The 17,573-nt window shown below is 38.7% G+C and overlaps 2 protein-coding genes across 3 annotated transcripts; both read right to left on the minus strand.

Annotated features, from left to right (window-relative positions):
* Positions 1-651: 651 nt before the first annotated feature.
* kdsr (3-ketodihydrosphingosine reductase) lies at positions 652-7,192 on the minus strand. The gene is made up of 10 exons (XM_032531747.1): positions 6,709-7,192; positions 5,385-5,474; positions 4,986-5,042; positions 4,790-4,855; positions 4,610-4,705; positions 4,071-4,262; positions 3,703-3,786; positions 3,533-3,616; positions 3,316-3,417; positions 652-3,205 (listed from the first exon to the last, which is right to left on the minus strand). Exons 1-10 carry the CDS (start codon positions 6,895-6,897, stop codon positions 3,086-3,088), a joined length of 1,080 nt encoding a protein of 359 aa, XP_032387638.1. The 5' UTR covers positions 6,898-7,192; the 3' UTR covers positions 652-3,085.
* Positions 7,193-7,481: 289 nt separating this feature from the next.
* On the minus strand, positions 7,482-16,283 carry vps4b (vacuolar protein sorting 4 homolog B). Of its 2 annotated transcripts, XM_032531845.1 has the most exons (13): positions 16,113-16,283; positions 15,171-15,282; positions 14,806-14,906; positions 13,078-13,189; positions 12,582-12,732; positions 12,384-12,442; positions 12,094-12,213; positions 11,829-11,985; positions 11,581-11,729; positions 10,261-10,342; positions 9,961-10,180; positions 9,715-9,855; positions 7,482-8,970 (listed from the first exon to the last, which is right to left on the minus strand). In XM_032531845.1, exons 1-13 carry the CDS (start codon positions 16,131-16,133, stop codon positions 8,869-8,871), a joined length of 1,527 nt encoding a protein of 508 aa, XP_032387736.1. In that variant the 5' UTR covers positions 16,134-16,283; the 3' UTR covers positions 7,482-8,868. The 2 variants fall into 2 exon arrangements, with proteins under 2 accessions (XP_032387736.1, XP_032387737.1); XM_032531846.1 differs by lacking the exons at positions 14,806-14,906; positions 15,171-15,282; positions 16,113-16,283 and adding an exon at positions 14,097-14,356.
* Positions 16,284-17,573: the final 1,290 nt, after the last annotated feature.

Here is a 17,573-nt window from a genome sequence, read left to right on the forward strand (position 1 = left end):
GCATGTTTAAACCATAAAACATGAAACTGAAATCCACATAACTTCACCCATTAAAAAAAAATATATAAACAGATAGCTTTCATTAGGTTGCTTACCAAAACATGTGCAAGAAAAGCTCTTAGAGAATCCCATTACATTTACGAGGAGCATAGGACCATGGCCTTCAGATAAAGGGGTGCTTTGATGTGGTCCAGCCTCCCCCTTGTGGATGGAGATCCAAACTTGTTATGCAATATTGATATACCTGTATACAATTTACCAGTGTTCTTTTGATTCCCTACCCAGTCTCCTCTATCCACCCTGCATGTCTTTTCATTCTATGATGGGACAAACAAAGCATCTAAAAATCATGTATTCTGTAATTCTGAGAGGGCTTGTGCTCTGGAAAGTTTTCTCATGGAATAATAAAATCCCATCTCCTCAAGTAGAGTACCTATATTCCCTCAGGCCTCTTCACCCCCCACATTAAACTTCTGAAAGATCCAACTCAGTCCTACTGAATTGAGACTTCATGTTCCCTAAACGGAAATGCAGGCAGAGGTCTGCAGCTATAGAAAGTATCATAGAACAGGAGGGAAATGACTGTGAAGAAGCATGACATCAACAGCAATTTAGGAAGGATCCAATAATAAAGAATGAAGACTAGTGGTATTACATTACAGGTATTTATTTAGTTTATCATGTAAGAAAATAAGACAAAGAAACGTTCCACTTCTCACATTTTCTTTCAATGGCACACAAGGTGAAGGTGTTATGTTTTTTGGCAGAAATGAAATACAAAGAAGAAACAAAAAGTGTGCAAAAGGACTATTATGTTCTATACTCAAAAAAAACTCATTAAGTATCTGATGACACCATTAAATAAGGGACAATAGCGTGACGATTACAGAACGTAAATCTTGACTGTATGTTCCAACATATTGTAAGCATAGGCTTCATTTGCATAGCTTAAAGGTTAAAACAAAACTGCTTGTATATGGGCTACTATGGGCTATCAACTATTTGTTGCTACTTCAAGATAGAAGACAACTTTTGAAAGCAAGAAATGTATAATTATAAAAAGCTCTTGATTGCAGGACAGTGTGCCTTTAACCAATTTCAAATGAGAACATCATCAAACATGAGTCATCCATTCTCACTTTCATAACTTGGATTTCTGTAAGGCTTCGGTTTTTCATATAAAGACTGGAAATTCGCAAAATACACAAAAGCAGTTGGCGTTTTACACTGAAAAGCTTTAAAGACTAAGTATTAAATGAACTGGTAAACTACATGTGGGTTATGCCACAATGTTCTGTGGACGGATCCATTCTTTTAGCATTAGCTTCATCCGTAGTCACGTCTTAAGGCTTAGAATGGGTCCCCATACTGCTACCCAGCTTTAACAAATTACTTTAACATCAACAGAGCAGCAACATCAAAAAAAATCTTAAATAAATCCATTGCATCTACAGAAATTGCGTTAATACATTTTGGCATTCAAATATTGATGTATTTAAAAAATAATATATGCTCTGATTTGTATGCTTTGTATTAAAGTACATTCTCCCGGTTTGTGATGGACCGAAGGAAGACTTGCTAGAGTCACCACTGTACTTTTTCTCTATCTATATGCAAAACAAATGGTAAACATGTGGTAAATACAAGGTTTTTCAAGGAGGGAATCGATATTGTCATTTAGGGAGCTGCAAAGTCCAAACTGTGACATGGTGACAGCAGCTTTTGTGTAAAACAAATCTCTAGCGCCCTCACCAGACCTACAGGGACATGACTCGAACCAGCAAGTCTAACCCTGCCCTGCTTTACACCGCCCCAACAAATTATGGATCCCACTTGGATCTTGACTGGCTGGGGTGGCTGAATATGTGCACTGGACACATATAACTGCATGTATAAAGGATACGCTTCTTTTTACACAATTCATGAAAAAAAGTGTGCTAAACGTGGTCATATTCAGAGGTGAAAAGTGAAATAACCTGTGCTAGTCCCCCCCCCCCCCCTCCCATCTTATGATTTCATGGCTTCAACCCCTTTCTCATTGAATAAGATGGGATACCGAAAAAAAATAATTTGGTGCATTTATTCCCGAGACGATAAAATCTAATGGCTTCTCTCTTCCCAGGGGTTTGGCTCAGTCACAGCAACTGCAAAACACACATTCATGCACACACTCCCCCTACCCCCCCCCCCCCCCCCCCCCCCAAACCATTTGCCCCAACACTGTGTCTAAAATGTTTGAATATTATTCTTTTCTGGAAATTATGTTTTTGAATTAGTAAAATTAAATTAAAAAAACATCACACACATACATCTCTCTCTCTCTCTCTGATATCACTGAACGAACGGTTGTCTCTCATCTGGCTTGGTTCACACACACAGCACGAAAACAAACATCTTACAACATAAACCAAACACAGAGGGTCACAACTGGTTCCAAACACAAAGGTTATTTAGTCAAAAGAGAAAATTGTGAAATTCCTATATGGTAGACCTAGTTGTGTGAACATAAAACAAAATGACAAAAGCTGAGAGTATTATTCTGGTTTTCACTATAGCCCCTGGTGAGAAGAGATTTCAAGCCATATTTGGCACAACCGGTCAAACAGGCTATCTGTTGCTTTTCCTCTGTGCGAAAAACAAATAAAACGCAGCACAGTGCAAGTGGAGGCGAGGAGGCCTCATGTCTAGACGGTGGTTCACAAAGCCTGGCAACTTTAAAACCAGACTGCGGGATGTTTAGTCTGCCCCCATTCCCCTAAAGTAAGGCTGCTCCCACAAAAATAAGAAGGTGGACACATTAAACGGAAAAGCCACTGGAATGCTCTGAGGGGATAGAAAAATCTAAATTACTAAATTCTATAGATTAATTATATCACTTGACAAACAAATAGTAAACATCTGCCAGTTTTCTTTTTTTTTTTTTTTATATCCCATCTGTTGATATCAGAAATGCACTCAAAGCGTGGCCTTTTTCCGACCTATGGTTGTGCACTTCTACAGCTGGAAGAGGGGATGGAATGTGATGGGAAGTGTAAAGGAGGAGGAGGAGGAGGGGCATTGGGCTGTGAAGACAGTAAGGCTGCTGTTACTCCCTCTTGTCAGCGGCTTTTGACTGCTCCCTCTGAATCATGCAGCGACGCACAATGCTGTCGAAACTCCCCAGGTAGAAGAGGGCGATGGTCCGAAATAATCCCATGGTAACAATCTGTACAGAAGATAAATTAAGGTTAGAATTTGGAAATCGCTCAATATTAACAGCATTCCTTGAGCAGGACTACTTCGGCCAATGTGGCTAGATCGTGTACATGGCGTTACCTGCTGGAGGCCTTCTGTGATGGACGTAACAGGTGACATTCCACAGGTGAGGGCTGATAGCATGTAACCATCGGGTCCCACGGAGCTGTTAAAGTTCCCCTGCTACAAGAGCAAAAGAAATAAGCAGATGGATTTACAACAGATGACCCACTCACCTAATGTTTAAAACTGAACAAAAAACATGGTGGCACAGTGGCAGGTGAAGTGAGTTTCTTACCACTGCATCCCGAACAATGATCTTGGCTACTTGGTCTGGTTGACAAACTCCAGAAGTTTCAGAGATTAATTTGGTCTCTAGAGGCTAGTAGAGGGAAAAAACAAACAAACTAAATGCTTTAAGTAGGGGGAATTGAAAGTGAATAAGTCTTTTGTTAAACAGATGTTTACCTTTGTCTTATTTTCCTCAGCTAATCCTGGAGTCTCGGTGTCAGGGGGGTAGGCCACAGTCACATAGATATTGTATGGCTTTATCTGGAGTAGAAAAACAGAAACACTCACTGAGCAACAAATGTCACTGTCAACAATCAACAATTCATTCAAAAAAGGTCTTAAGGTAATACAAATACGTATGGATGCCCCTTATTCATATATTAGGGATTGTTGTTACAAAATTCACACCAGCAACTCATCCCTCAGCAGCAAAGTGATGGAAAAATATAACACACTTGAACTCAATGCATTGTGAACTTCACTAGCAATGCATGTTTGTCATGTGTTCAGTGGAAATCTATCAAAAAGAGAAGCCCAAAACTCGCCTCCATCTGCAGAGACTCTGCTAAGCCACGCAGAGCAAACTTGGATGGGGAGTAGGCGGTGTATCCAAACAGGCCGATCTGGCCTGCCTGGGAGGACACAAACATAATGCGGCCCATTCTTCGCTCCTTCATGGTGGTTATGACGGCCCGTGTTGGGTAAACGCTGCCCAGGTAGTTTACTTCCATCAGTTTCTGTTGGCACAGGCCAAAAAAAAAATCCCACGTTATAACAAGGTTATGCACAGTGCAGCACTGCATACTGTAAATGTAGCTACATATTCCAAAACCTGAATACTGGCAGACAATTTCTCCCAAAAATATCGGGAAAGTGTGTCAAGTATAATTCATATCATGACTTGGAAACATGGCCCTCATCAAATAAAATTGTTAAGTTAATAATTCCTGACTATTCCGTCACTTTTTAAATCACTCAGGTGACATATGAGCAGTGAATACTGTTAATCAACACAGTTTGTAGTTCTATTTTGAGAGCAGCTTATTGACATGACCATGTGTTGTCTCCACTCCCTGGTGCCTACCTTAAAACGGTCCACTTCCACGTCCTCAAACTTTCCAGAAATAGCTAATCCAGCGCAGTTTACTAACATATCAACCGGACCCAGCTTCTCCTGAGCCTGCACGACAGGAAAAAGCAACTTCAGCACTGAATTATTAAAGGAATCTGAGATGTTCCACTGTTGCTAAAAGGGTAACGTTACCTGTTTTATAACACTTTCCACTTGGCTATAATCACTGGAAACATCCACTGATATGCAGAGCACCACCTGAGTAAGGAAATTTAATATGATCCCATGTAATGTGAAATGGCAAAAGCTATGTATACAGTCACAACAAGTGCTTTAAAACAATATCTGAAAGTTACATATATCATTGAAGTAAATGCTAAACACATACCTGCTTGTCATTGATGGCAAATTTCTCCACCTCTTTCTTTGCTTGAAGCAATTTAGCCTAAGGGTAAAAGAGCATATGTAACCTATTATAAAAAACAAGTCATAACATTTCACTAAATAAAAAAACATGTCTAGTCTTCAGAACATGAAAGGTCACTTGCAGGCAAACACAAAATAAAGTAAATCTAGCATGTAAGTGAAGCACATCCTTTAGCTTGCACAGAGATAATTAACCTTTAGATTCTAAAAGGTTAATTATCTCCGTACATACAAATACATTCTAAAGTTTAGAATGTATTTTACTGCCTTCGACATCAAATGAGTTGACTATAACAACAAACAGCTTGTGACAAGACACAAGACACAAAGAAAAGATTGGTTGAATGTGGTTTGTGCTGACCTCATCTCGTGCCACCAAAGTGATGAATGCTCCTTGCCTGTAGCACTCCACTGCAATGGATTTCCCAATCCCACTTGAGCCGCCTGTCACCTGAAAATTCAAAAGGCAAGAAGATAAAAGGTATCTGGTAGGGTTGCTGATCTGAAACGCATAGGCTGGGGTTGCAGGAAAACTGGAAATGTAAATAAAGAAGTGCAAGTCCTTTCTGCTATGGGTTTACAACATCCGCATAATGAAATAAGTCAAACTACACTGTTAGCAGTTTATTAGCTACACATAGCTTAAACTTGTGTGTTGTGGTTTGTGATGCTGAACTGTATTGCGTTGCACTAAGAGGAGTTTCTAATATTTAGCTAACATTAGTCAACCCTCTGTGCTTTAATCATAGAGTTGACAAGTAACATTAAGTTCAATTAGAACGTAAAAGGTGCTGTAGGTAGGATTGTGAAGATCCAAGACTTAGCCAAAGAATTTGAACATCGACAACTTCTCAGTCCCTCCCCCCCTTTTTGCCAAAGCCCAAACAGTCGCAGTACAGGCTGGAAGTGGTGCCAAAAGAGACACATTTTTTTTATTACCTGTTTCATGTGGTTCTACTCGAACATAAGGTCAGTTTTATGACAGAAAATTAGTTTTATAAGTCGTACCTATTGCATCTTTAACAACTGTTTCAACAAAACTCTTATGTACATAAAGATAGGATATACCCAGGATAGACACATTTGCTTTACCTATTTTATAACCTGGTAACTAGCCTTAACGCCTTAAGCTAGTGTCAGTTAACTGTAAAGTGACGTTACTTAGTTAACTTTAAATTCAAAGAACTGTAAAACTCACTGTAGATGTATTCACTTGTGACCTCACGTGACTGAATGATATGGGAACTCTTCTAACGGATTGATGCAATAAATTTGACTCATTCTATAAATGTTTACAGTCTATGATTGGACTAATTGTTGATTAGCCTTGCTGGACTTTGCAGACTCCCTGGGATATAAACTATGTATTTATTTTGTAGTTATGTGTATGTGTTGTTAATAACTGCAAATGCTCTCACTAAATTAAGTGAAAGAAGGAAAAAATGTGGGTGTGTCACTCTTCATAACCGACAGTACAATGTCGTTATAATTCTGTACTATTTTTCTATCAAAATGTATGGTTAGGTTATTATTAGGCTAGTGCTAATATACATATATACCGGACATTTGAAACGTAGCTAGCTAAACTCAGCTAGCTAGCTCAGGACCTAAAGCCAGCTATGAAGCTCCAGTATATTGACTGGACGTTAGCTACCGTTACTTAGCTAACACTCCGTTGCACTTACCACGACGTGGGCCCCGTTCAGTTTCAGAGGTTTGGGACTAATGAGAGGCGATATCATGTACAACAGTAACACAAAGGCAACGATGAAGGCAGCAACTACAAGAAGCATGATGAATGGCAGAAGAAGCCACCAGGAATTGATGAAAAGCCAATCTGTGATCGTTGAGCTCAACCCTTCTTCAGAGGACATGGGTGAAATCTGGCAATGGTTAGCTTGTTTGCTAACTAGCAGGCCAGCTTTTGAGGTCCGATAACAGAGCGACAAGGCAGACGACAGCCCTGAAAAGGGGTGGCGAAATACAGATCTCAGAGGAGGCGTTGTTCCGGGGTTTTGGCCGGGAGTCAAAGGTGTTTAACGACACAGGTTATAGTATCACGGTGGACATTGGCTCCCCGTGACAAAGCGCAGTCTGCAAACCAAAACAAATCGAACTGTGCACTGCAAACGGACGCTCCACAGTCGTACCTGGTACTTGTAGTCCTCAAATCGACAGCGTTGCGAAATCCAAACGGTGCTCAAGCTTACATTAACAGCAGCTCCCACAATGCAATGCACCGTTTCCTCATTGGTCGTATCCGTTAGCTACACACTTATCTTCACCATAGACAGTTAAAGAAATTCACCCTCCGAACCAGCCACCAGGGATGTTGACTGATGATCAGTAAAGTAGCTTTAATAAATTGTGATAACATTATAAATGAACCTACATCTCTATTGTAAATCCTAGTCAATACCAAGGGTGAATTTGTTACAAAAAAAGTAAACAGCTTTTCTTGAAGTAGCTTTAACTTTTATTTACACTGTGGAAACAAAAACAAACAAAAAAACAGAAAATGTTATGCATGGGTGACCACACAAAGAAAAAGCTGGATTTGGCTATATGTATAGACATTTACAGTAAAACAAGACTCTTAAAACTCAAAAGAGATGGTTTCACACCGTAGGAGCAAAAGAACAAAGTTGTATACAATCTCTGAAAGAGCTTACATGAATTATACATTTTTAGTTGTAGTGACAAAGCACTGGATATGTAAGCAGTGCGTCCAATTTAGAAATAAATCAATAAAAATGAATCTTGCAGCTTTTCTAGAAGGCACATGGTGCACACTGCCACTCATGGCTACATATAGTTCATGCTTGGAGATGCACTCCTATATTGTTAAGTATACAAGAAGATGATCTCTTCACCTGAGCCATCAGTGTCCAACTGGGTCTTGTTTTATCAAAATTTATAATGACTTTTTTATAACATAAGGCTTAGTTTTTTTGCAGTTGATATTAAAGATAACCAGCAAAGCCTGTGGATAGTAAAGAAAAATATGTACAGTAGGTTGTGAAAAAAAAAACATGAGCTGAGTGACAAAGCAATTAAAAGCTATTGAGTCCTTGAAGAATTGTAAAATAATGCTAGTCTGGCACCATTGGTGATCCCCCCTTGTAGTTGTGTTTAATTCAAATGACAAATGAGCAAACAAATACAATTGTTCTTTGTTAGGAAACTGGATTAGAAATCCAATTTTTTCCCACAGGGTCTAATGTTGCTCTCATCCTGAATATCTGTCTCAAAGCTTTAAACGTCCACCACCTTGAGACAAAAATGACATATTTCCCCAAACAAATCCTATCAACTCATGCCCTGCTTCACTCCCCCAGCCCAAGATTTTTACATTCCACTAAGTACAATATAAAATTTTTTTTTACTTAATACAAAATGGAGAATATGTAAGTATTATATTTTAATCTAGTGAGATGTATTCTGGAGACAAGAGCTAATCTTGATTTAAAATAAATTATCTTGACTTCAAAAGCCCTATTTGCAATTTTCAATTATTTTCCCCAAGTTCCTAGGGCATTCTGCTGATAAATACCAGTCAAACAACACTCTAAATTATTTATGTCATTGATTCTTTTATCAGGTCAGCTACAGATGGGAAGTTTTTAATTTTCTTTGGACAATGGTTATTTTCAAATAAATCTAGGTCCTTTCACCCTTTGCTTGGTTGTCAATTTGGCAAAACAACAGCGCAGTGATATTGTCCACTCATGATAAACCACTAAGCCTGGTGAATGGTTATGATGAGAGAGTAAAAAAGAAAAAAAGGGACAAGGACAGTAAAGAGAGACAATCAAAATTCCTTTGCTTTGGCTCAATCATCCCACCTAGCCTTCCTGTCCAAAGTCATCTGTGAATTTTTTCAGTTTGACCAGATCTTGATCATTGACTGTTGGCTTTGTGTTGGCCAGAGACCTCATCATGTCGGACTGAAAAGAGGAAAAAATATTATGGTGTCAAAGCAAGGACTCAAATATGCAATAATATTACTAGGGCTGACCCGAATGTTGTTGCCATGGTAACCAATGTCCAAAACAGTATTTGAATATTTGGTTCTTTTTTTTTTAGTTTTCTTTAAAAAAATATTGCTATATGCATTACCCCATGAATACCAAACAGCTCATTGAATAAGGAATAGTAATCCCACATAATTAATTTATGAATCAACATTAATTATAATTATTCTCAGACAGAGACCCAGACTATTTGTTGTGTGGTGTGTGTGTGTGTGTGTGTGTGTGTGTGGAGGCGGTGGTGGGTATGTAGGCCTAGGCACTGCACTTTCCTGGGTAATATTATTGATAGACAGAAAAATACCAGCACTTACATTGAATGTTTGACCATGTGAGTGCTAGCAACTTGGCTACAATTATTGGCATGCAACACGTCAAAAAAGTCAGGCCTCTGGAATAATTTCAAATTTTCCAAATACAACTCCCTAAAGGTCTAGTGCCAAATATACCAAAGGAAACTGGCATATCACTAATCTACAACCACTTTGGCAAATCACCTGAAAACTAAGGAACAGCTGAGCCTTGATAAAGTAAGGCCTTTATTTAAAAGCTTTGAAATGTATTTAATTGCTTCCCACCGAAGTTTCAAAACCCCAAAAGTGATATACGGGACAGCCCTACATATTTATATATTACCATGTAGTATTTTAATCTCCTTACCATGCATACTACAGGTTCCAATAGCTTCTCCCCAGGTACCTCCATCCATGTCATTTCAATCGCGTTGGGATCGCCAGGAGAGCAAGGAGTCAATAGGTCATCTACAAGCATGTTGGGGTCAGTTCTTGATTCACCACGTACCTGTTTTATTTCACAATACGAGAAAGGAAACAAAAGTGACAATTTGTTAACTGCAACATATTACACTGGAGCATAATAGGGAGACCAGTATTTTAAAAGACATACCTTTTTGAAGTGGGTTGCTGACTGGACCTTTCTAACAGGCTGCATTAGAGCGTCTCGGACAATGATGCTGATATCTGCTCCCGAGTAGCCATCTGTCTTCTTGCCCAGAGTGACAAAGTCAGTGTCGCTGAGACTTGTGGGGGTCGCGCCCAGATGGAGCTTGAACATGAAGGAGCGTGCGTGCTCTTCAGGCAGCGGGATGTAGATCCTCTTCTCAAATCTGAGAGTATATTTGGTGTGCAGTCAGCAAAGGTGATTGACAGTGGTTACTAATAACTTTCAACAAGTAACAACAATTACCTTCTTCTGATGGCTGAGTCTAGGGTCCATGGGATATTTGTTGCCCCAAGTACCAGCACTCCCTCATTGTCATTTCCCACACCTGCAAAATAGAAACAGTCCGGGTAAATGCACACTAAAATACTTCATTTTAGCAATGATACTCGGGTGCTTTCACTGACATATGACGGTCCCTTCAGCTTTCTATAGATCTGTGACCACACATTACCTTAGGTGTTAGTAACAAAATTAGCAATCCAAATTAGATTGCAAATAATGTTTTGTTGCAATCGTCTGAAGCAAAAAACAACTCTACAAACATCATCAAAATTAATACACTTTTATGAAATAAAATATTAAGCTTTAGGGAAAAGAAGACGTGTTATTTCCCGCAGCAAATACCACATATTTCATGAATTTGGCTACAGTTTAGCGTTTCCAGCTCTGCTCAACAAGTTCCTGGGTTAAACCGGCTTACTGCAAACTGAGTATGAACATAGTACAAGGAGTAAATCTATAAAAGTTGCTGAACATTAAATACATATAACAATACCAACGGACAAAAAAAGTTTGTCTTGATGATAGATAAGCAACCTTCACAAACATATTTATTGCATGACTACTCAAATGGACTGCGTTATATTTTACAAAGTTTATATTTTGGATATTATGGATAGATAACATGAGTGTAGCTTTTCATCTATAAAAACAAAACATGTTGTAGTTCCAGCCACACCTCAATCACTGACGTCACAGCAGGTGTTTTCTCTTAACCTGTCGGCTCTAACATCTGTTTAGGGGTGTGACCAGCATAGGCAAGCTGTGGAGTTTCTGTTTAGAGCATTGCAGCAGCAAGTTTCTGCCCCACGTGACTCAGTGGTCATTTAGCATTTACAATGTTCACACTTCTGTTAGAAATAAGTCAACAGGGAGAAGTAAAGAGAATGTGAGTTGGTCCATTACCCTACTCTGGAACAAATATGTCCAAGAGACATTATTCTGATAGTTTTGCCAGCCATTGGACTTATTTAGGATATTAGTAAATGTTTTTAGATTGCCCATATGTACCTTCCAGTCACCCAGCCCCTGGAGCTTTAATGTTCTCCCGTGCACAAGTTTCTGGTGATACATCTGCCTATCCCGTGCTATGTAACTACAATGATTCCAGTCAAAATCTAGGACTCAACTGAGTGCATACACATTTATTTTATACAACCGGCATTTTAGAAGGCTGCTTACTGATTCTACAGGCCATTGCTGAAAAAACACTAAAGTAGACTAAATGTAATTCATCACAGCATTCAGTAAGTCCAAACAAGTGTTATAGCTCATCTGACTTACCCTGCATCTGAACCAGGAACTCTGTCTTAATACGCCGAGCAGCTTCACTCTCGTTCTCGCTTCTTGAGCCACACAGGGAGTCGATCTCATCAATGAAGATGATAGAAGGCTTGTGCTCCCTTGCAAGTGTAAAAAGATTCTTCACCAACCTGGGAAGCAAAAAGAAAGTTTAAGAAATTCAATAGCGACATGCTGCAGTATATTTTTATGCTTCACTGGTTTTGTGGATTACAGTTAATATGACTTACTTTTCACTCTCCCCCAGCCATTTGGAGACAAGGTCAGAAGAGGAGATGGAGAAGAAAGTTGAGTTGTTTGCTTCTGTGGCGACAGCTTTAGCCAGATAAGACTTTCCTGTACCTGGTGGTCCAAAGAGCAAGATCCCTCTCCATGGAGTTCTCTTTCCTGTCAGTCAAACAAAAAGATAATTTAGGCAATATTAGTGTCATCAAAAACCATTGAATGTACTCAGTTTGCTATGAGGAAGCCTTCTTCATAATTAAGATGTAGTACCTGTGAAGAGGTGGGGAAATTTGATTGGAAGAATAACCGCCTCTTTCAGTGCCTCCTTGGCTCCCTCTAAACCAGCAACATCATTCCATTTGATGTTTGGTTTCTCCATAACAATTGCACCTGGTAAAAATAACATACTACATTACTTAGGAGTCTACTGTAAATAATGTCTGATTTATGACAGACTTCATGTAGCAAACTCACAAGACATCAAGAAATATTACGACAGCTCAGTTCAGCTAAAAACAAATAAGCCTGAAGAAGGCCGAAATAGTCCTCATATTACAAACCTGAGAGTTGATTTTGGAACTTCTTTTTCTCCGGATCATCACCTTCATCACTTTCATTCCTGAAAACACAAACCTATAATTATATACAATTTTGTCTATATATCAACTACTAAATAATATATTTCATATATATCAAAGGAACATTGACTTTTCATCTAGGTCTGAATGGCATCACATCTGCCCCACCCGTAAACATACCCTTTGTCGTCCGACTGTGACTCTTTGACCGGCTTCGCGGGAGGAGCGCTTTCTTTCTTCTTTAAATATTCCTTCAACTTCTCTGCTCTGTCCAAATATTCTGCACATTTTGCCCGGATGCTCTGTTTAGCTTTGTCACTCTGGGCTTCATCTGTCAGAAAAAACAACAACAAAAAAGGTACATCAAATAATTTTAGGTTTGTGTATTTGTTCCTGAAAGAGACCTCACCCTCTTCTTAGCCTTTCAGCTGTAGTGTGCTGCTCTAAATACAATAGAATTATATTAAACAATTATCAAACACTTTTCTTCAGTATGCTTGCTTTTACCACTGCTATGACAGTGTACAGAATAGCTTGCATGTCTTTTTGAGAGATAGGAAGTCACTCGTAAACTACGTCACAAAGGATTATTATCATAATGTTATTCTGTTGTTGCAAATAGTTGTGATTATCAGACGGCAGACACTTCATGCCAATGTGCTGTCCTATGCCTTACATTTCACCACATGGAGGAAGTACTGAACAGCAGCCTGGTAAAGACGCAGAGCCTCCTCGTATTTCTGAGCTTTATCCTCCTGAGCCGCCTTGCTGGCAAGATCGATGGCTTTCTAAAAAAACAGAAACACAGAACAATGTTGGTTATATTAACATGTGTAGATTCTACGATTGATGGAAAAACAGACATCTGTGTGAAGTTAATGAGTGTCTTTGAATTAGGACAGTGTCAGAACACCATCAGCCAATCAAAACAAACATGATAACAAGATGATAAATATAGGCGATCAAGTTTTTAAATTAATTGAATAAGAGTGACAAATGCTTAAGTGAGAACGTCGGTCGCCGGCAACCTTCCACCATATAACGTTACTTACCGTAATCTGCTAGCTGTGAATATTTAATGCTACACCTGCCCTGTGTGATGACATTACGCACACCGAGGTAGGAGTGCCTGAAACTGAATGCACTGTTATTTCCTTTTGGTTTCCGTATCTATAATATGTCACTTTAACACAAGTTGTACGTCTAACGACCTGCATCGAATATTGCGTTTACTGTGTTGCTTTCCATTTGAAGTGGATGTCTTTTAGAGGCCAAATAACACCAGTTAAAGTTAGCTATAGCTAGCAACGTTAATCCCATTAGCTAGCCTTAGCTAGGTGTCTTGTTCGTCAATATATACTCATGCTACTGTTACTGTATACCTGCTACGTTAATTGCCACAATTGTATAGATTGTTACACAGGAAAACAATATCCTTTAACACACGGGTCATCTTTCTAACTGCCAAATTCATGCTGATGTTAGCTAACCATGCTAATTAGCAGCTAATGTTACAAACGTTACTATTTTACGCTTTTAGAAGCATTTATACCAAACATGACCTAAGAAAACAAAGCCAGACGTTTTGGTTGACAACAACTAGATTCCTTTTTTTTAGTCCAAGATGTGAATAACTTTGTTATCATATTTTATGTTACGCGTTTTAGCCAGCCCTGGGGTTGGTCCTCAACTTACCTGTAAATTATTGTTGGTAGCCATAATGGCTGATCACTTGTCCAATAATCTAAACGAATGTAACACCGCCGTAAGGAAACAACGTTTTAACACTATGTTTTAGAATTTAACCATACGAGTTGTCTGTTAACTCGGCAATCGGGGTTTTTATGACGCTTGTTTTTGTTTCTAAGATCGTTCCCGAGTCTATCGAGGAGAGAACTTCCGCATTGAGAAGTCGATACTCGCATGCACGGAACCTGATGACGTCAAGACGTCCTCTCGGTACAGTTACGAATACATTACTGCGTTTGGCCATAGACTGTAAAAAATAAGGTTTTACATTTAAAAATATTGATTTATTGTATTTCACTGTTAAGCGAAGAAACGGGGATCAATTGGAACTACATTTTCTCCATCTGTTTTCATACTGTTACCTAGTCTTCTTTTTTCCTATTTGTCTTTTCCTGTCATGTGGTGACGTCCACGGTTCTTTGGGTTTGCCAAAATGAAGCACTACCAGACTATGAATGGACTATTAACCCTGTCGTTCTAACATGAATTATCTCATCAAGCAAGCACTTGAATTCAGTTTAAATTCTTTCTTTTTTTTTAAATCCATGCTGTTGCAACACATCCAAACAAGACATTAGTCCGATTTTATCAAAATGAAAAAAAATAATATCCATATTTGTAAAACAGATATTATGTATTTCATTTTTGTAACAACCTCTTTATTCACTAGATACCCCTGTAGTTCTTCCGCTCTGTCCAGGTACTGTTTACATGTATCTCTTATCTTCTGGTTGCCATCTTTACCCTGGGGTTCACCTGATGGGAAGGACAATGTTCATTTAATAGCATTCAGCAATGTTAATAATTTTGGTATGACTATTTTATAAATTATTTATTACAACAAGTTATAAGAATGACACAACTAACAATTGGCACAAAGTAAAACCATAAATAGTTGAGTAATTTCACTTATATGCTAATTGGCCCATCAGGCAACAGTTCTGCACACTCTCGGACAGGCTATTAGAAATATCATTACGTGACATTGGATGCATTTTGGTTCCAGCTACAGTGACTCACATTTTACAATGTGCAGAAAGTACTTGACAGCATGTTGGTAGGAGCGGATGGCCTCCTCATAGTTCCCAGCCTTGTCTTCCTGGGAGGCCTTCTGTGCTACCGCAATAGCTTTCTGAAAAAGCAGGAAACAATTTATATCTCAGATACTGTCATATCTTAGGTTTTTGCTAAAATCACTACATGACACAGTCTGTTAAGGGACCTCAAACCCAGAAAGTTCACATCATCTCAGTGTCCCATAAACTGCATAAATTTACTCCGGCCAAAACAAAAATAACGTTGTATTACACAGTTAATTTTAGGTCTATAGTCAGTTCAAATATGGCAATGAAAATTTTTGATGTGAAATTATTATAGTGTATAATTTGCTGCTGAACTGTTGCCTGTGTCCAGCTATATAAATTCAGTTGAATGGTGATTTTAAACCCCAGCAAGATATACCGCCATAGCAGACTGAACCTTATAATTCTACCTGGAAAATTAGTCGTTCATAATAGAAGCGGGTATGTGTGAATTCCACCTATCTATTAGAGTAGGCCTACCTTCTTTAGAGTACCTGCTATTTTTTGACCAATACAATAAAACTCCACTGCATATCTATCTAAACCAATCAGATAACAGATTGCTTTTGGTCAGTGATGGAGTTCAGTCAGCTCTTGCAGAAACAGAACTATTGACACAAAAGGTCCTGAATTTAACTGCTCATTCTGTGACAGCTGTGTACAATTCTATTTTAATTTAGAACACAATACCTTTAGAAATACTTATTTAAATAATCTAACGCTGAAGCTTTTGTGAAAATGAAACCCGTTGGATTGCACACAGGGAATGGCCTATAGCCTTTGCTCGGTGTTCCTATCTGTGTCACCACACTTGTTACACTCCAGTAGCCTAACATCGATCAACGGGGAGCTTCCAGTCTTCAATAACTTTTCATCCTACCTGTAGATTTGTTGGCTCCATGAGGAGTCCTGGGAGAATGAAAAAAACACAACAGATACGACCCGTGATCCCCGCCAGTCTTGTTTCGTTTACCCAGACGTATGTGACCGCACAACAAGTTCCTGTTTGCTTATCACTCCCTCAGTGACACATGCGTTCAAGAAAGCAGCCAGCCCAGTCAATGGAATGGCAACGATGCCAGTGAGTCACGATGCCTAAATGTTGTCCTGCAAGTTCCAAATACAACAGAAGTTGCTGAGCCATTAAATAAATCATCCAAAATAGACATAAACACTGTTTTAAAATTATATGGCCTAATTGTTGCCTTTCACTGTGAGCTATTTTGGGACAGAGGCAAAATTAAATAAATATGTACAAAACAAAATGGGACAAGATGCATAAAGTAAGACAGAAGAGAGTCGTTTTACTTGTAACAATGAATAGGCTAGTTCTTTCAAAAGGTTGTTTTGTGTTCAAAAGGGTTGAACCGTAGATTTATTTAGTGTGCATGCATGTGCGTGTAAGCGATACTACAATCCACTTCATCAATGATTTTTGTGTGATGACTTTTGTCCACTTGAGGTCGCCCCAAGATCATTGTAAAAGAATGAACGATGTTGAGGGCTTCTCTAAACCTGCTATGAGAGATAATACTATAGTATACTGTATATATATATATATATATATACACATATATATCCTACTCAAAATATAAGAAAAACCTGGATGCGATCTCACGTTTGGTCCGTGCGTAAAAGTAAATAACAACAGTATGCAGACAATGCATTATGCAATTACATTGTTTCTGGATACATATAGTTAACATTAAGTTAGTTTCAATATATAACTATTGACAAAAAGTAGCTACATAAAATATATAATAGGCTAGCCTATGTAAAATTGAAGAAAAAAAACAAGATGGATGCATATCAATTAAATAGGCTTATATGTTGATCAGAGATTATGTATATCGAGGCCATCTTATAGCCTATTAATCATGTGGCTAGACAATTAGATTTCAGTCCTGAACCATACTCTAACCGTTCATTTTGTATTTGCACAAGTGACAACCTGTTCAAAATGCCTTTGAAATTACAGAATACTTCTCTCTGTGACTAAATAGCCTAATTGTAAAATTATAGGATAAAAAAAGAAAAAGTTTTCACCTTGTAAGAGAGATTTTTCATGTTAAAAGAAAAGAAAGGGGGAAAGAAGAGATGCTGCCTGGAACTGTGACAGGGGACCTTTGGCCCCACTCGATAGATTAGCATCGAGCTTAGACCCTGACAGCCTGACACCTGATAGCTTCAGAGTGGCGCACAGCGCGCTCAGGAAGACGGAAAGCTGGCGCTGTTAGTTTGGAAACATGCGGCGGAATGAGAGCACACCTTTAACAGTAGAAGACCAACTTAAAGCTTTGTCATTGACATAAGCGGACGTGCCACTGTAAAGGACCCTATA

The sequence above is a fragment of the Etheostoma spectabile genome, chromosome 12, assembly GCF_008692095.1.
Source record: "Etheostoma spectabile isolate EspeVRDwgs_2016 chromosome 12, UIUC_Espe_1.0, whole genome shotgun sequence".
NCBI lineage: Eukaryota > Metazoa > Chordata > Actinopteri > Perciformes > Percidae > Etheostoma > Etheostoma spectabile.